General features: G+C 50.0%; 1 protein-coding gene across 1 annotated transcript in view; it reads right to left on the reverse strand.

Annotated features, from left to right (window-relative positions):
• The window catches only part of sema6cb (semaphorin 6Cb), a gene marked incomplete at both ends in the record, with an annotated part of 41,977 nt that extends 25,510 nt beyond the window's left edge, over positions 1–16,467 (reverse strand). Inside the window, 13 exons of the mRNA XM_084442456.1 lie at positions 60–197; positions 738–911; positions 3,393–3,548; positions 4,020–4,151; positions 5,238–5,455; positions 5,673–5,761; positions 5,924–6,046; positions 6,838–6,928; positions 9,923–10,024; positions 10,962–11,018; positions 12,843–12,900; positions 13,912–14,026; positions 16,326–16,467. Coding sequence (XP_084298582.1) covers positions 60–197; positions 738–911; positions 3,393–3,548; positions 4,020–4,151; positions 5,238–5,455; positions 5,673–5,761; positions 5,924–6,046; positions 6,838–6,928; positions 9,923–10,024; positions 10,962–11,018; positions 12,843–12,900; positions 13,912–14,026; positions 16,326–16,467 — 1,595 coding nt within the window. The remainder of the gene's footprint in view (positions 1–59; positions 198–737; positions 912–3,392; positions 3,549–4,019; positions 4,152–5,237; positions 5,456–5,672; positions 5,762–5,923; positions 6,047–6,837; positions 6,929–9,922; positions 10,025–10,961; positions 11,019–12,842; positions 12,901–13,911; positions 14,027–16,325) is intronic.
• Positions 16,468–20,006: the final 3,539 nt, after the last annotated feature.

Consider the following 20,006-nt stretch of genomic DNA (forward strand, 5'->3'; position numbering starts at 1 on the left):
AGCTCTGTAGACAGCTAACAGAGGGGTAATAACAGCTCTGTAGACAGGGTGACACTCACTTCTTGCAGGAGCCATGGTCGGCGCAGCGACTGAGCGGCACGCGGACCACGCATCCGGAGAAGGCCACGAACAGGCCGTGGTGGTCCCTGTCCAGCTCCAGCCCCAGCACCCGACGGTCCTCACCACGGACGTTACACCTGAAGGGGGCGATGCAAACGCCACCTTAGAGGAAGTTCAAGAGCTGAGGCGTACGTGATGGAGAGATAGTGACTTGGTGGGTTAGGATGAGAGACTGACTTGGTGGGTTAGGGTGAGGATGAGAGACTGACTTGGTGGGTGAGGATGAGAGACTGACTTGGTGGGTTAGGATGAGAGACTGACTTGGTGGGTTAGGATGAGAGACTGACTTGGTGGGTTAGGATGAGAGACTGACTTGGTGGGTTAGGATGAGAGACTGACTTGGTGGGTTAGGATGAGAGACTGACTTGGTTGGTTAGGATGAGAGACTGACTTGGTGGGTTAGGATGAGAAACTGACTTGGTGGGTTAGGGTGAGAGACTGACTTGGTGGGTTAGGATGAGAGACTGACTTGGTGGGTTAGGGTGAGAGACTGACTTGGTGGGTTAGGGTGAGGATGAGAGACTGACTTGGTGGGTTAGGGTGAGGATGAGAGACTGACTTGGTGGGTGAGGATGAGAGACTGAATTGGTGGGTTAGGGTGAGGATGAGAGACTGACTTGGTGGGGTTGTAGACGTCGATGTCCTCCAGTAGCTGTGTGCTGAAGGAGGCGTTGGGATGGGTGCTGGCCAGGATCTTCAGCACACGGCCGTTGTCCGAGCCCAGGAACATCACGGTGTGGTTCTTGTACGGCCCGGCGGATGTGTCCACCGCTATCTGGGTCAACTTGAACCTGGGCGGGGCGAAGAAGAAAAAAGATCAACACAAATACACACCGCTGATGCTTATGTACACGGACAAAACATCAGCAGATAAGGAGATTAAATTATTGTATTACAAGGGTGTTGAGCACGATATATAAGTACTGTGGATGCAACACTAAATGAGTGGGCCTCATTCACGAATGTAGTTAAGAATTTCTTAAGGAGCATTTCTTCTTAAACTCCACTTACACCGTTTCCAAGAAGATTCTGGCATTCACCAATGTTCTAACATGGAAAATAAGAACCGAATCTACCAACACGGAAGAGCAGTCTTAACTAGGCTTCGGACATAGTTGTGCAAAAATATGTATCATCAATCATATCATTGTACAATAATATTTGTATCACCATATCTTTTAATAATTATTTTCATTATTTTACAAAGCGAGAGTGCTGTCTTTCCAATAATATCCCCGATGCGCCGGGTCCAACTGTCTCCCTTCTCCAGATACAGCGTTCGCTGGGATAATTTACCATGCATCTTACTGACTACTAAATATGACAGGTGAAGTCCGCTCTTTAGATTTTTTAGACCCTGTAGTTGCGTGTCCTTACACAGGGCCGTCGGGGGGTTTACCTATTATAATTCAGGTGTACAGACACGCGCATTCAATTTATGAAACCATGGGATTCATCGTTTCATCAGAAGACAGGTGCGAACTCATCCAGCGGATCACGAACACGCCGTGAATCAGACGGGAGCTTTAATGTTCTTCAGAAGAAATTCAAGAACGGAACTTGGGACGATATTGGTGATTAACACCCATCGTATGCACAGAGGCACGCCTATCTAGACAACTTCTTCTGGCACGTCTCCCCCCTAAAACAGACACTGGATCTTTGGGACTGGTACTAAATGACACCTGACTGCATGATGTATTGGTCATTAAACACCAGTAAATCAGCTCCTCCATGGGGAGTTGCGAGGCAGATGTGATGTCTGGAAGCAGATGTGAGCCAGCGACTCCCCCTCCTTCTCGCCCCCACCCCCCCCTGCCCGTACCAGCCTCCTGCCTGGCTGTCAGACTTGCTCGGCTTCACCACATGAGTGGCAGCGGGGGTCCCCGACGAGGATGGTCACGTCAGACACACACACTCCTCACACCGATCAAACGCTCCCACGTCGCCGCACGCCTGCAGTCTCGGCTGAGATGTTCAGTGCGGGTCTGTGTGATTTTTAGAAGGCCCCGTTCAGACTTGGCCTTTTTCTTAAGAGCGTTTTGGTCCCACCCCCTTGCTGTGTACATCTGCAGCCCTGAGGGACCCCATCCTGGGTCTTTGAAGTGATAGATGGTGGATGATCCCACACAGACTACGCTTTAAATCAATCAGTTTTACCAGGACGTCTGCTGGTTTTAACGAGTGAAAGTGAAGATGGTCATGCTTTATAAGGTCCTTGTAAGAAGTGTTAATAGTTAGTTAATAGTTAATAGTTAGCCTGGGCATAGTTGATTAGGTAGGCCTGTGCAACTGTATTTTACGTCAGTCATAACTGACGTTGATTGATTGATTGACTATATTATCGAATAAAGTCAATCAATCAATCAACATCAGTCATAATGGTCAGGTGGTAATTGGAGAGCCAAATATTTTCTGAGGTGGTACAGTACACTCAAAAGTTTGAGAATATTGGTATTGGCCTACAGTAGATAGATAGATAGATAGATAGATAGATAGATAGATAGATAGATATTAGATAGCCACCCCCCCCCCCCAGGAAATCTCAAATTCTAAAATGTAATTACCTGCCTCTCCCTGACGTGTCTGTGGGGATATCAGTTCATTGAGAGCAGGGGTTTGGGTGATATCAGTTCATTGAGAGCAGGGGTTTGGGTGATATCAGTTCATTGAGAGCAGGGGTTTGGGTGATATCAGTTCATTGAGAGCAGGGGTTTGGGTGATATCAGTTCATTGAGAGCAGGGGTTTGGGTGATATCAGTTCATTGAGAGCAGGGGTTTGGGTGCTACAGTATATTGACTATTCAAAGTCGCGGTGATCATAAATTAGGCTATGTGAGCTTTTCATGAAAGTAATTATCTTTTGAGCCCTGGTCTGTAAGTCTGTGTGTTCTCATCAGTCGCTCACCTCACCTCTCCTCACCTCATCTTGCCTCACACTCTTCTGCTCTGTCAGTCGGTCAGATGACCATGAACACGTCAATATATTTCCCTTTCTCTTGCTTGTGATGCTGTTCTTGCTCATTGCAAACAAAACATTCAACCGTGTGAAAAATGCATGGAGGAAGAGAGTTTAGATGGTAAATGTAAGAACGCTAGCTGTCCACCCAACCACCCACCTATCTACCTACCTATCTATCTATAGAGTATATCTATCCATCCATCCATCATCCATCCATCCATCCATCCATCCATCCATCCATCCATCCATCCATCCATCCATCCATCCCTTCACCCATCTCTCCATCTATCTATCCTCCCTCCCTCCCTACCTGCTGGTGGTGCGGGTGAAGCAGGGTCGGTGGTTGACGGAGGGCACCGCCTCGTCCATGAGGGGGTAGGACTTGATGAAGGTCAGCGTGTCGTCGGGGAAGCTGGTGGAGGAGCGGAACGCGGCGGAGGATCCGTCACCCGCACAACAGCCCGGCCTGAGGGAGGAGAGGAGGAGGAGGACAGTCAGCTGGGATCCAGACTCTGTCTGGGGGAGGAGAGGAGAGGAGGAGTCAGCTGGGATCCAGACTCTGTCTGGGGGAGGAGAGGAGGAGTCAGAGGAGGAGGACAGTCAGCTGGGATCCAGACTCTGTCTGAGGGAGGAGAGGAGAGGAGGAGTCAGCTGGGATCCAGACTCTGTCTGAGGGAGGAGAGGAGAGGAGAGGAGAGGAGAGGAGAGGAGAGGAGAGGAGAGGAGAGGAGAGGAGAGGAGAGGAGGTCAGCTGAGATCCAGACTGTCTGTGGGACAGACTCAACCCGGTGTGATGACCGCATCGGACTCTGCCAATCAACATTTTATTCAAGCCAATGAGAAAAGACGATAGAAAGCCGACTCCGTTGCAAACCATGGATAAAGGTGGTCTTTGTAGGGTTGGATCGTGCTCAGAGGGGTCAGGGGTCAGTCTCACCTGGGCTTGGGCACCTGCTCCTCAGGCACGGCCGTCCAGGCCGACTCACTGGTCCTCTGCTCCTTGAACCTCCCGTTGAACGACTTCTCAATGTCGTCCATGTAGAAGGCACACACAGCCGAGCCAGTGATGCTGAGGGAAGCACAAGTACGGTAGCTTTACGAAAGGCCTTCCGTTTATACCCATACACCGTGTTAGCTGGTAAAATAAGAATAATCCCCGTGGCAAAGTAGTCTAGAGCTGTTGTTTTCAAATGTTTTGTGCCCCAAGGCACACTAAAGAGCAAGCCAAAATCTCAAGGCATCTTCATATCCGTGCAACAGACAGTCCTCGATGTCGGTCACACATGGAAAATAACTCTCAAACTTCTCTTTTAATGTTTGAAGGTGTTCTGCAAATAGCCTACAGGGGGCGCCCTGGCTGCCTGTGGAGTGGCTAGTGTTCGCTTTCACAGATTCACAGATTGATTTCACAGAAAATCAAGTTTTTTTTTAATAGTTTTTTTTAGGGTATAGAACTTGCCTCTGTATTGGGAAATGCATACAAAGTAGCCTACTGATGAGTTAATACTACAAAATAAAAAATACAAAACAAAATACAAAAATGATTCATAACTCTAGTTGTATATTGCAATAATAACGTATGGTTGTCACAAAATCCCACAGCACACCTGGGCTGTGTTCCGAATTGCATACTTCCATACTATAGTAGAAGAACAGTTGATGTAGTGTGTCCCAATACATAGTATGCCACATGCAGTATGTTAAAAATACCAGGATGTCCTACTACATCCGGTCATATTTTGCAGTATGCAAGCTGGCAGACTTTTCAGGCTATTCTGACCCACAATCCTGTGCTCAACGGAAATTACGTCACATGTGCATATCGCGCCGGAGGCGTTTTAATGAATCCCAGCTGTGGACGAATGTCGCTTTATGGACAGCGACAGATGTGGTTAAATTTCAAGGCGCAATGTTATGACACAGTAGTATATCCCAATTGGATGCATACTGCGTGCAAAGTACGTACTTTCTAGGGGCAGCTGTAGTACGTACTGGTAGTAAAAAGAAGAAGTATGCGATTCGGAACGCGGCCCTGTACTTGCCTCACGGAATTGGGAACCACAGGTCTAGAATCTATCTAGAACATGAAAGGAAATACTAGTTTCTAGTTTTTGAAGCGTGAAGTGTGAGGAGGCCCCCTGCTGGCCTGGCTGACCTGTTGGCCTGCGTGGTGAACACCCCCAGCACGGCGGGCCGCTGGTTGATCTGCAGCACGTTGGTCAGCGACTGCAGAACGTCGAAGTAGAAGAAGGAGTCTCCCGGTACTGAGCAGTTGAGCCGGGCCTTGAGGAACGAGGTCCAGTAGCGCTCCAGAACCCGGGGGGAACCGCCGTTGTCGTTCTTGCACACGCGGGCCACTCTGGAGAACACCACCTACACGCAGCGGACGGGGGAGGGAGGAGGAAAGCTTGGAAACGATTTCCTACGTTGGCGTTTGACTCTCAGGTGAGCCACATAACATCCATCTAAAATAATTCCTCTCATGCAGGCTTCTGTATCACGAGCACTCCAGCTCGTTTTCACTCCTACGAGGGAAGCAAAAAAACAACAACAAACACACTAAACTATAGGCTGCGCCATACTGTCTCACCTTGCCCAGTGTGGTGTACTCCACCGCTATTTCGCTGAAGAAGAAGTAGACGAAGTTCCCGTACTCGATGGCGTGGAGGAAATGAGGTTCTGAGGAGAAAAGAGGAGGGTTATGAAACGGGGAGGCGGACCTGCTCGGTATTCACAGCCACAACGCCGTTCAGACCGTGTGAAATGGAAACGAAACGTATGCATTGAATCGGTGGGATCGATCCATTCCCACGGCAGCCCAAGGCTGGTATAGCGTCTCACCTCGGAGCCACTTGGAGTCGTATTTCACCGTACGGAGAACGGGGCTGCTCTCGCCCAGGCTACGATAAATCACTGCGTCACTCGCCAGGAAATCTGTCATGGTGGCTGAATAGAAATCTCCACCTGAGAAGAAAACCACAAACATATCGATCTGAAGTCCATCTTTCCCCAGTGTTTACTAAGCCAAACATATCGATAGAAGTACATCTTCCCCCCAGTGAAACCAATTTATCTCCAGGGTTATTTTCGTCTCGCTTGACCTCATCGTAGCCCCCTAAGAGACAGAGAAACAGATGCGGGATCTGTGCCACTCTCAATAACACCCTTTGAGTAAATGTCACTGGAAAATTGGCAGGATTTAGACCAGGTTTAGCTATCGTTTTGGCCTCTCCCTCCCCTCACACACCCCTCTCTCTCCACTCACCTCCTCTCTCCCCTCACACACCCCTATCTCTCCACCCTAACCCCTCTCCTCTGCTCTCTCTCCTCCCCCACCCTCCCTCCCCTCACACACCCCTCTCTCTCCACTCACCTCCTCTCTCCCCTCACACACCCCTATCTCTCCACCCTAACCCCTCTCCTCTGCTCTCTCTCCTCCCTCCCCTCACACACCCCTCTCTCTCCACCCTCACCCCTCCCTCCCCTAACACACCCCTCTCTCCACCCTCACCCCTCCCTCCCCTCACACACCCCTCTCTCCACCCTCACCCCTCTCTCTTCTCCCTCACCTTTCTCCTCCCCCACCCCTCCCTCCCCTCCTCCACCCCTCTCTCCACCCACCTCCTCTCTCTTCTCCCCCACCCCTCTCTCTCTCTCACTCCTCTCCCCTCCCCTCTGCTCTCTCCTCTCTCATCTCCCTCACTCCCCCCCCCCCCAGCCCTCTCCCCCTCCCCTCCGTCTGGGGTCCTACTGACCGGCGAAGAGGCCGACGTTGGACTGACGCGACTCGAAGGGACAGCGGGCCTGACCCACCACCTCCTCCCCATCCTGCTCCAGGGTGGACATCTACAGAGGAATGAGGAGAGGACGAGAGGAAGAGAGGGATGAGGAGAGGACGAGAGGGATGAGGAGAGGACGAGAGGAAGAGAGGGATGAGGAGAGGAAGAAAGAGGGATGAGGAGAGGAAGAGAGGGATGAGGAGAGGAAGAGAGGAAGAGAGGGATGAGGAGAGGATGAGAGGGATGAGGAGAGGACGAGAGGAAGAGAGGGATGAGGAGAGGAAGAAAGAGGGATGAGGAGAGGAAGAGAGGGATGAGGAGAGGAAGAGAGGATGAGAGGGATGAGGAGAGGAAGAGAGGAAGAGAGGGATGAGGAGAGGAGAGGAAGAGAGGGATGAGGAGAGGAAGAGAGGGATGAGGAGAGGAAGAAAGAGGGATGAGGAGAGGAGAGGAAGAGGGGGATGAGGAGAGGAAGAGAGGACGAGAGGGATGAGGAGAGGAGAGGAAGAGAGGGATGAGGAGAGGAAGAGAAGGATGAGGAGAGGAGAGGACGAGAGGGATGAGGAGAGGAGGACGAGAGGGATGAGGAGAGGAGGACGAGAGGGATGAGGAGAGGACGAGAGGGATGAGGAGAGGACGAGAGGGATGAGGAGAGGAAGAGAGGAAGAGAGGGATGAGGAGAGGAAGAGAGGGATGAGGAGAGGAAGAGAGGGATGAGGAGAGGACGAGAGGGATAGAGGAAGAGAGGGATGAGGAGAGGACGAGAGGGATGAGGAGAGGACGAGCGGAAGAGAGGGATCAGGAGAGGAAGAGAGGGATGAGGAGAGGAAGAGAGGAAGAGAGGGATCAGGAGAGGACGAGAGGAAGAGAAGAGATAAACAGGGATGAACAATACAATCTTAACAGCAGATTCTGTAAATTCATGTCCTGAAATAATTGGGTCCGTATTGACAGACTGTGCTCATCACTGTCTTCACATTGTGAAATTCACTTTTACGAGGCGAGTGAAAGTGCTCTTTGAAAAGTTGCACGCTTCACCCCGTAAAGAAATGGCCTGCGGCAATATGTGCCTAATCAATCTTTCTGAACATAAAAATAAACGTGTGAGCCATAAAGATCAGTTTGTTTGATGGCATTGTACAGTACAAGGATGTGGGTCAGATATAAAGGTTATTACGGCTCTTTTAGCGAGGATGCGCTTCGTCTCCTGACCACGGCTCTCCGGCAGCTATTTCAGCCTCTGCTGTTAACAAGATCGTAAACTTGACAACAAAGCAGTGGAGGTCGCGCTAAGCAGCGGTCAAGCTGCCTTTCTCGCAGGCACACAAACACACACACACACACACACACACACACACACACACACACACACACACATACACATACACATACACATACACATACACATACACACACACACACACACGCACGGTGACAGCCTGTTAACGCCCGTCTGTGTGCAGCGCCGGATCGCTACTCCCGCCGTACGACGACAGTACAGCTGACAAACCCGCCAGTGAATTGTTCCCACGCCAAAGCCTCTAAAGATCTGGAGGCAAACGCATGATGACGTTTCTGGGGGGGTTGGGGGGGGTCAGTGTTGGTGCAGATTATTTTCCATGGAAAATGCAGACCCCATGCAAGATAAGACATCATATCTGCCCCTTCCACACAAACTCTTTCACACTCTCTCTCTCTCTCTCTCTCTCTCACACACACTCTCTCTCTCACACACACACACCCCTCGTTATCATCCATCCCATTCTTCCTGCAGACGTTCTGTGACATAATTGACACTCCCGGCCACTTCCTGGTTCCGGGTCATGTCTGCCCCCCCCACCATAAGATTTACAGACAGTCCTGCCATGCCCCCCCTCCCCAGAACAACACCGCATCCGTCATCGTCCTGCACCGTGATGCCTTCCGGCTGTAATAAAACGCCGTGCAGTCGTTACCGGGAGGGGGGGGGGGGGGGTACTCCTCCAGGTGCGCGTTTTAAATCAGCTGACGGCCCCTTCAGGCGCGCTCCACGTCGTCCGTCATTTTAACGGCCGGACAGTCCTGGGGGCTCGGGGGACGCGAGCTGCTTTATGGAACTCAAGTATCGCCCCCGTCGAGATTCTCAGGCGAGTTTCGTGGCCTGTTCCGCTCTGGTCATCCCTTTTCTTCTTACTCCTACTTCCAACCCTGTTTCTCTCCCTCCCTCGCTCTCTCCCTCCCTTCCTCCCTCTCTCGCGTACGTATATAAATATGACATCCATCTTCGGACATGCTCTTTTCATCAGATGGGTGAAGTTGTTGTCGTTTTACCGCTGCTGTCAGCACTTGTCTGTGATGAGTCAACAGCTCGTCTGCTCCTTTGTTGAGCAAACATGTTGTTCCATCAACACAAAGTCCTTCATGTTCTTCTGCCATATATTGCTTGTCCTCCTGTGACTGCTGATGACACCTCCTATAGAACATTTTTCTGACAATGGCGGGGATCGTAGATGGTAAATGGACTGCACCTATATAAAGCTAAGTGCTTTACAATGGCCTCTCATTCCCCCATTCACACACACATTCACACCAATGGTGGCCAGCTGCCATGCAAGGCGCTAGCCTGCTCATAGTGAGCAGTTTGGGGTTAAGTGTCTTTGCCCGAGGACACTTCGACACGTGGACAGGAGGAGCAGGGATTCGCACTGGCAACCCTGCAGTTAGCTCAGAGGTCGGTTCACCTACTCCAGACAAAAATACTGTATTTTTATTTTTATTGTAAGTTGCTTTGCACTATATTGTGCTTGCCTCTCTCTATTGACATTTCACAGCAGACTGTGTGTGCGTGGGAGATGTGTGTGTGTGTGTGTGTGTGTGTGTGTGTGTGTGTGAGAGAGAGAGAGACAGAGGGGTGCAGATTGATTGATTGATTGAGACCTTTATTTAATCAAGGAAGACAATTGAGAGCAATGCTCTCATTTTCAATGTCGCCCTGAGTACAAAAAAACATGTACAGAAATATGACATACAATAAATAAAATAAGATAATATACAATATACAGAGATGAGTGTCCCTCCCTACCTTGTAGTTGCGGCAGGTGGGGTTGAAGGCGTTGGTCCCGCAGGCGAACAGCGTGGCGTCGTTGCGAGGCACCAGCACCTTGATGTAGTTGTAGCACTCGTCCTGTCAGAGAGGAACCAGCACAGCGGGGGGTCAAGGGTCAGCAGGGTCAACCAGCCTACTGGACCATCACTGCATCATCAGCGCAGAGCTTAAGCATGGAGCTGCTTCTACTGAGAGATTAACACACGTTCACACATACATACACACACACACACACACACACACACACACACACACACACACACACACACACACACACACACACACACACACACACACACACACACACACACACACACACAGGTGCATCCCAAATATTTTGAATATTGAGGAAAAAGTCCATTCTTTCCTGTAATTTAATTCAAAGAGTGAACCTTTCTTGTATTCTAGATCCATTATACAAAGACAAATATTGCAAGCCTTTTTTGTTTGAATCTTTATGATTGTACAGTGTGTTCATTTATACACTCTATACTTGGTGGGGGCTCCTTTTGCACAAATTACTGCCTCAACGTGGAGTGTGGCATGGAGGCAAACAGCCTTGAAATATTTCACTACATGTGTAATGAATCTATAATATATGAAAGTTTCACTTTTTTAATTAAACTAGCCTACGGAAAATAATGAACTTTCCACAATGTAATTTTCTGAGATGCATCTGTACATACAGTATACACACACACACACACACACACACACACACACACACACACAGACTGTACATGCATACCAATAATGATGGTAATGATCATAATCCCCAAACTGAACCCCTCGGTTTCTCTGATACCTGCGGTGCCGCGTCTGATGAGCAATTTACACAATAGCTTCTGCCAGACTCTAGTATTAGAGAAGAGAGAGAGACAGAGGAGAGAGAGAGAGGGGGGGAGAGAGAGAGAGGGAGAAAGAGAGACAGAGAGAGGGAGAAAGAGAGGGACAGAGAGAGGGAGAGAGAGAGACAGGGAGAGAGACAGAGAGGGAGAGAGAGAGGTGTACTCACGCTGTTCTTGCCCCTCACTGTACATTTCTCCACATCCTTTGTCTTCCAGGTGAGTTTCTGAAAGAGCACAAACAGCCCGTCAGCTCCATGACACGTCTCTTTGAATTTCTTCACAATTATTCAATTGCCATTAGGAGACAACTGTGATGGAAATCTCATTAACTTGAATAAACCTCCGGAAAAACAAACAAAACAACAAACAGACACATCTGAGGCGCGATGCCGAGCCCTGTCTGCGTTCATCTATAGACTACCGCTCCTCAACGTCCCCCACTTCCTGTGTGAATTATCCACCGCAGCGCTTCTAACGGCGTAAATCTGTCCTGAAAACTTTGTGAAGGGTAGTGCAGTGCATATTATCCAGTCACTATCCTGGTCCCAGTAGTGCAGTGCATATTATCCAGTCACTATCCTGGTCCCAGTAGTGCAGTGGATATTATCCAGTCACTATCCTGGTCCCAGTAGTGCAGTGCATATTATCCAGTCACTATCCTGGTCCCAGTAGTGCAGTGCATATTATCCAGTCACTATCCTGGTCTCAGTAGTACAGTGTCTATTATCCAGTCACTATCCTGGTCCCAGTAGTGCAGTGCATATTATCCAGTCACTATCCTGGTCCCAGTGTGGCTTCTCTCTGGAGATCTGCTGGTGGCATTTACAGGACGCCATCCATCAGTGTGTGAACAAGGTTGACCACACAAACGTCTGAACCAGCGATTCACCGACGCCGCTGAACACACTCATCCAACGCCAATGACGACGCTGAGGTGAAGGCTACTTCCTGGAGCACGCTCAGAAGCTCTCCACATCGAAGCTCCCGGGTCTCAGAGAGCATGGCGTCTCCCTACGCTCAACACATCAGGTACATTTGGAACGGGTGTTGGCGTGGTTGTTAATTAAAGTAGCGCCCACTCACCCTCTGGCAAGTTAAACAGGGTTTCATAATCAGTTAAACAGGGTTGCATAATCAGTTACACAGGGTTTCATAATCTCTTCCCATCAAATTATTTCAGATGAGTGCGTGGTAATCAGGATAGGAGTGCGGAGGAGGATGAGGCGTGGGTTTGGAACAGGGTCAGAGGTCGGCAACACAGATCTACAGTCTGACGCAGCCCAGGATGGGGCGCATGCTGCTCCTGATTCCATCTGACGGGATGGGATCTGCTCTCAGGGCCTCAGATGGAGAAGCAGGGGGAGCTGGGTATTAAATGACTTCCCCCGTCACTTCATACAGGTAGAAACCTCTGGCTCCGTCTTCGCCGTTGCTGAGAAATGTATTGTTGTTTGAGCACGTCCAACATATTAGGCCTCTGTTCAACTGTTGCGTCTCTCATACGTTTACAGAGAAGACAGACCTCAGCTGGAGTCATTTAGACTGCTTCATACCTCTCATTCCTTTCCTGCAATCAACAAGTCAAAAGCTTAGATCTCCTTGATAGTGAGTGGGGCCTTTATGGGAATGACTCCCGCGATACCAGACAAATCTAAATATAACGAGGACGAGCGTAACACAGGCCCGTGACTTCAAGTGCTTCTTATTTAAGTGCGTCATGTTTAACAAATGAGTTTCTGATAGAAGGGATCTAGGCCCTTCACAATACGATGTCTATCTGGAGTGAGACCGGCTATCACTTGTGTGAAGAAACAGACGGAGAGTAGATGACGGGGGAGGAGACAAAGAGAACACCAAGACAAACATTTTGGAAAGATGCTTCAATTTGAAGCAGATGGCGTCTGTCAACTGGGGCGGCCGAGGAGATCGAGCTAACCAAGCCCATATGGCGTCGTAGCCAAATTACAGTTCTTGGCAGAACACACGTGTTTGTGTTCTACAAGCCTCATGGTACGGTAAAAAGGGTTTGAGTCGTGAGGGACGGTCACCTGTTGGGGGACAATCTGCTGAGACGCGGTGGCCAGATTAATAGCGAACACATGGTCCCTGCAACAGAAGAAGACAAACTGAGATTAACACAGTGAGTGTGGACAATGATCGTTGCACCCGCACGGTCTCAACCATATTCCTCTTAGGTATAAAATGAGATTGATTAGGGCCGAACACACAACCCTTAAACGTGGGAATTAATAAGAGAAAGCCCTGTGGGTTAGGATACCGGGTTTCATCAAAGCCTGAGCATCAAACCCTTTGACCAAAGCCAAGTTTGGAGGATCGTCAGAAATTGTACCGCATTGACCTCTTACAACCCAGCTACGATGCGAAGAAGCAGCAGTCTGTACTGATCTATGAAACGGTGCGAAATAAATAATAAATACATGCCTGCAGCGTAATGATATATCCAACCTTTTTTTTCCACACTCTACTCTTGGCTTTCTTAGTGTTGCAGTTTGGCTTTCCGACAAAAACAAAGTCAGCGTAATATACTTTCACAATGAAACGGGTTCGAGAGGTTGCGCCCGATCCCTTTTAGATAATTAACCAATGACAACCAGGGTGTGTGTGGGGGAGGGGGCGGCGACGGACAATTAGGCTGAGAGATACTCCAGCGGTATTGTTCAGAGAGCTGCCAATACTGGGCTGTTGTAATGGCGTGTGGTGGCGGGGAGCTGGAGGGGGGCTAGAGGGGGGTTAGAGGGGGGCTGGAGGGGGGCTAGAGGGGGGTTAGAAGGGGGTTAGAGGGGGGTTAGAGGGGGGCTGGAGGGGGGTAAGAAGGGGGTTAGAGGGGGGTTGGAGGGGGGTTAGAGGAGGGCTGGACGGGGGTTAGAGGAGGGCTGGGGGGGGTTAGAAGGGGGTTGGAGGGGGGTTAGAGGGGGGCTGGAGGGAGGTTAGAGGGGGGATGGAGGGGGGTTAGAGGGGGGCTGAAGGGGGTCTGGAGGGGGGTTGGAGGGGGGCTGGAGGGGGGTTAGAGGAGGGCTGGAGGGGGGTTAGATGGGGGCTGGAGGGGGGCTGGAGGGGGGCTTGAGGCGGGCTGGAGGCGGGCTGGAGGGGACTGACCTGGCTGCCAGGTAGAGCACATGGTTGATCCGCAGCATCCGCTGGAAGTCCAGGCCCAGCCGCACCGTGTCGTTGTCCGACATCAGGCCCTGGAAGCTGGGGTAGAGGTAGGAGTCTGGGGGGGGGGGGTGAGAGAGAGAGAGAGAGAGAGGAAGAGAGAAAGAGAGAGAGAAAGAGAGAGAGAGAAAGAAAGAGAGAAAGTGAGAAAGAGAGAAAGAGAGAGAGAGAGAAAGAGAGAGAGAGAGAGAAAGAGAGAGAAAGAAAGAGAGAGAGAGAGAAAGAGAGAGCTGTGAGCTTCGTTCATCTATGAAGTCGAGTAACAGCTCTGTGCCTTCATCTCCATAACCACCGACCAGACAGTAAAGAAATCCGCGTGTGTGATTCTTTTTGAAATGGGAGTGTGTTCATGCACAGAGGCGGGGCGATCCGAGCGAGCGGGTTCGATGAGAGAGGAGGAGGGATTGAGAGGCAAGACGCTGCAGTGTATCAAACGCTGACTGAAGCACACGCTCCCAGGCTGTGTTTACCCCCGCCCCTCCCCTCCCCTCCCTCCCTCCCTCCCTCCCTCCCTCCCTCCCTCCCTCCCTCCCTCCCTCCCCACTCCCCTCCCCCACCCCGCTCCCCGCCCCCACTCCCCTCCTTCCCTGCCCCCCCACTCCCCTCCCTCCCCACCCCCCCACTCCCCTCCCCTCCCCTCTCCGGCCCCGTGCGGGATCAAACTAATCAGCTGTTTTTTATTCAGTCCCATGACTCTGACGCTGTACAGACACAAAACAAACACGCTGATCCCGCGGTAACCCAAGATCAGCGGGATCGTCCTGCCTGAGCCGTGCGTCACCAGAGCCAGACACAACAGCACTGCGACAGATAAGAGGTCTGGAGCCCATCGATCCGGTGGGGGGGGGGGGGGGGGGGGGCTGCAGGCCCAGACTCTTTAGCTCTGTGATAACGGCCCCCAACGCTGAACTAGCAGGACCCTAGGACACATCACAGCGCTATTTGACTAACATGACTATCTCCCCCCGACTCGGGGGGGGGGGGGGGGGTTGGAAAGGGACCCCCTTACATCCCCGAGCGCCCCTCGGGGAACCACACCTTTGATCGCCATCAGCACTTTCACTTCCCCTTAAGATGTTTTATTTTTTTTGGGAGGGGGTGGGGTGGGGGGTCACGCCACAACCTCTACCCTCGCTCGCTCTAATTGGCTGGCGTCTGGAGAGGTCATCTCCGTGGGCGAGGCTGTGTTATGGCGTGCGTGCGCGCGGGGGGGGGGGGGTTTCAGGGGGGCTCTGTGATGTGCTGTCACCTGCTGGAACCCGGGTGACGAATGGCTCTCATTACCCCGAGGGACAGAGCTCCATATAGAGGACTATTAGTCCGGCTATTCCCCTTAACGGCCGAGTTGCACTCCTCCAGATAGATCAATTACAGCGCGTGAGGGCCACGGTCTCAGTCACCTCTTAAATCAATTATGGGACCAGGACCTTCTCCACAGGCCGCCAGATGGACTGGCGGATGCCATAGATGGGCTTTCTATCGCTGTCCGATCCAACGCTACAATGAGTATGACTAGAGTCAATAGTCTTCATGGCCGAGATATTACAGTGTTTAACCTTTGTTATTACTGTATAACCTTGGTACTTTGCTTTGAACCTGGTACTACTTCACTTGAAGCAACCAACCGCCACCTAGTCCGGATAGAGCACTAGTCTAGAGATTGTGTTGACTAGGTGCTACAGACTAGCCTAGAGCATGTGTTGACTAGGTGCTACAGACTAGCCTAGAGCATGTGTTGACTAGGTGCTACAGTATGCGGAACCAGCTCCCAGAAATGATCAGGGACTTTCTCTCTTTAAATCTGGCCTTAAGACTCTGACCTGTCCCACACTGCCTTCCCAGAGGCCCCTGCAGGGTCTAAGGTGTCGACTGGCCTTTCAAACCCGGTTATGTTAGTCTTATCTAGTTCACTTTATTTCTTAAGTTATTTGAATTATTTATGGTTATTTGAATAATCTTTGAATTCATATCTTATTCCCAGTTTTGCATCTTTTAATCCCTTTGGCCCTAATTTAGATTTTTAAAATTCCTGTGCATACTGTTCAACTCAGTGTTCTTCTGTCTTAGCCTACGGACCTATTGATTTGATTGTTTTTATCTTTGCCTGTAAAGCACCTTGAGAGTTACTCTGTCCTTTAAAGTGTGCTATATAAATCAAATCAATAATAATAATAATAATAATAATAATAATAATAACAACAACAATACAACTACTACTACTACTACTACTACTAATAATAATAATAATTTAATAATAATAATTATTATTAGAAGTTACAGACTAGCCTAGAGCACATGTTTACTAGGTGCGACAGACTAGCATAGAACCACGGCAACACAAAAGGTCTTCCACTTACACTCTCTCCCCACGATGCTGATTGGCTCCAGGTCCTGGGGGAAGGGCGTGGCTCCCAAGGACAGCTGAGGTAAGATGGCGGCGAAGGCGAGAACCATGAGCGCCATGAGGAGGGGGCGGGGCGACCCAGGCACCAGCCGCATGTTGGCAGGAGTTCACCAGGGCCTCACCAGGACAGCATGGCCAGCAGCGGGCACCCGGGCACACCTGGCAGGGCAGAACCGGCGCCAACGGATACGGGTCAGCGTGGGCAGGATACATTCATCATGCTCAGTATTTCCATGACGTACGCTTTCAAAATGTCCACACTAATCAAGCTGTCACGTTTAGTTGTAATGTGAGGTTATGGCTGCTGAAATTTTGTCTCAGAACTCTGTTTTTCTCTGTGATTAGCGTGTGATGATGCCTAGAGCGCATAGAGAGTGGGATTGTATTGTGTAATTAGTGTTAATTTGTACTTTTCTGTAATTTTCGTAATTCGTACATTTGTAACTTGTAAATCTGTAAATGAGTATTAGAGTTTCTGTATCAAGCATAATCATGGAGCCGGCAGCAACATTTCACTGTGACTGTACACCGTACATTACATGTGACAAATAAAAAGGAATCTTGAATCTTGAAAGTTAGCTGAACCAAGGGGATGGGAGTCTGTACACAGACAGACAGACAGACAGACAGACAGACAGGCAGACAGGCAGACAGACAGGCAGACAGACAGACACAGGCAGACAGACAGGCAGACAGACAGACAGACAGACAGACAGACAGACAGGCAGGCAGGCAGGCTGGCAGGCAGACAGACAGACAGACAGAGTGGGAGGGTGGATGGGTGTAAGAGAGAAAGAGAGAGAGATGGGGAGCGAGAGAGAGGGGGGTGGGGGGGAGAGAGAAAGAGGGGAGAGAGAGAGAGAGAGAGAGAGAGAGAGAGAGAGAGAGAGAGAGAGAGAGAGAGAGAGGGGTGGGGGGGGAGAGAGAGAGAGAGGGGGGAGAGAGAGAGAGAGAGAGATAAGGGGGAGAGGAAGCCTCCAGGGTCCTGGCTACAGGGACTCCTGGCTCATTGGCTCCCAGCCTCCAGTCTTGCACAGGTGACTTAACCCAACCAGAGAGAAGGTCCCAGTCTGCCATGACACCCAGCCCACGCCCCAGTCTGCCCACCATGACACCCAGCCCAACGCCCCAGTCTGCCCACCATGACACCCAGCCCAACGCCCCAGTCTGCCCACCATGACACCCAGCCCAACGCCCCAGTCTGCCCACCCTCACCCACCCTTTAACATGTGATGGAAAATGAAACGGAAAAACTCGGCCGACCTCAAAAAATCCAAAGAATGGCTTCTGTCAAAAGGTGGGACAAGAAAGTTGGGAGCTATGAATTATGAACAGCTCCCAGGGGAACCCGTCTGGAACCGCTAATTACCACATCTGCCCCGCGTCCGAGGCGAGACGCAGCAACAGATGGGGGCGGTGCCGGCTCGCGTTCGAGCAGAACTCTGAGACACCGCTCTGCAAAGGGCAGACTGTCCTCTAGTGGTTCCCCCTCCTCCTCCCTCCTCCACCCCACCCCCCACCCTCCCCCTACCCCCGCCGGCCCTGGGGCTCGTTTTAAAAAATGGCAGCACAAAAACAAAGTGAGCAGAGATGTGTTCCTGCTATCAATATTGATGGACCCGCTCGTTGAGATTCTGGAGAGGCGGTTGCATTTAGCAAAGAGGTCAAGCGATGATCAAGGCGCCGTAAATTGTGAGGGGTGTGTGTGTGTGTGTGTGTGTGTAGGGGGGGGGGTAGTGTCTGCTTCTGTTTACTTCATAAATTACAGGCCCCCGTCGTCCGGCCCCGGCAATGGATGAGGACATTACTGGAGATGGATGAGACCCGCGTGCCTACTGGGCTTTTCAGCTCAGAGTGGGCCGGCCCGCTGGACTAACGGCCGTGTCTTGTGGACGCTCTCTGCCACAACAAGCTCCCTCCCAGAAGCCACGCGCCTCCATCTTTCAACGGTCCGTTACTGTATAACCATCCATCCATCCTTTACTGTCTATCCATCTATATCAATCTATCTACCATCCATCCTTTACTATCTATCCATCCATCCATCTATCCAACCATCCATGCATCCATCTACTGTATATATCTATCCATCTATCCTTTACTATCTTTCTATCCATCCATCCATCTATCTATCCATCTATCCTTTACTGTCTATCCATCTATATCAATCCATCTATCCATCCATCCATCTATCCATCCATCCATCCATCCATGCATCCATCTACTGTATATATCCATCTATCCTTTACTATCTTTCTATCCATCCATCCATCTATCTATCCATCTATCCTTTACTGTCTATCCATCTATATCCATCCATCCATCTATATCCATCCATCCATCCATCCATCCATCCATCCATCCATCCATCCATCCATCCATCCATCCATCCATCCATCCATCCATCCATCCATCCATCCATCCATCCATCCATCCATCCATCCATCCATCCATCCATCCATCCATCCATCCATCCATCCATCCATCCATCCATCCATCCATCCATCCATCCATCCATCCATCCATCCATCCATCCATCCATCCATCCATCCATCCATCCATCCATCCATCCATCCATCCATCCATCCATCTCCTTTATCATTACATTATAGTCATTTAGCAGATGCTTTTATCCAAAGCAACTTATAATAATTGCATTTCACGTAGGTAGTCAAGTGTACTGCTACTCGTCAGAGCTCACAAGTGCATGTTCTTTCCAAACAAGTGACTAAGAGCATAATCTAGTGCTAAAAGTATATATAAATACTATAGGTGCTTAATCCTTGATCCCGGTCGTACTTCTATCATCATCCATGTTCTAACAGCCAATGCCCTCAGAGGTGGAGAACAGGCCTTGATTTTCTGCTGCTCATGCAGATGCTTGAAATGTATTCAAATGTAGAAAAATCAAGTTAAAATATGTGACAAACTCAAGTGGCGTACATTAAAAACTTTGACATTAACGTCTCTTAAGATCTTATAACATGCGTAGATCGTCTCTTTGAAACGAGGTCGACAAACGCTGGAGGAAACCGAGAGAGGTCAGAGGTCACTCATCGATCGAGAGCGTCTCTGCCTTCCTTCAATGTGATGGCTTGAAGCCAGGATCATCTGAGACAAGAACACTACAGCGAGCGGAGAGAGAGAGAGTTACGTAAAACCAGACGATGTGCCAAACCTCAGAACCTGTGGAAAACATTTCAGTATGACGGCTAGGGATGAGACGGTATGGATTTTTGCGTTACGGTACGGTATCTAGTTACACGGTACGGTTTACGGTATTTCACGGTATACGGCATTTCACCTCCCCAACACACATAAAAAAAACAAGTATTTTACTTTGAAGGAAAACAGCTTTAGGGGTAGGCTACCCAAAATACTCCAAACACACCTGACCTCAACCTTTTTTTCTATAACTTCTTTGAATGAAGATGAGAGGGGAGTGGGTGGGGGCTGACCTAGAACGTCAATCATGCAACCTACTGTAAAACAGCCAATGACGATGCTGCTTTTTCTGCCAAAAAATGGCAAAACAACTAAATCGTGAGTTATGTTGCAGCAGTCTGAATTTGAATTTCCCCGTTGTGTTGTGAGTCGCTGTTGCAAGGCGTCTAAAATATCTTGTCAAATCGCT

This window comes from Borostomias antarcticus, assembly GCF_949987555.1.
Source record: "Borostomias antarcticus genome assembly, chromosome: 8".
In the NCBI taxonomy this organism is placed as follows: domain Eukaryota; kingdom Metazoa; phylum Chordata; class Actinopteri; order Stomiiformes; family Stomiidae; genus Borostomias; species Borostomias antarcticus.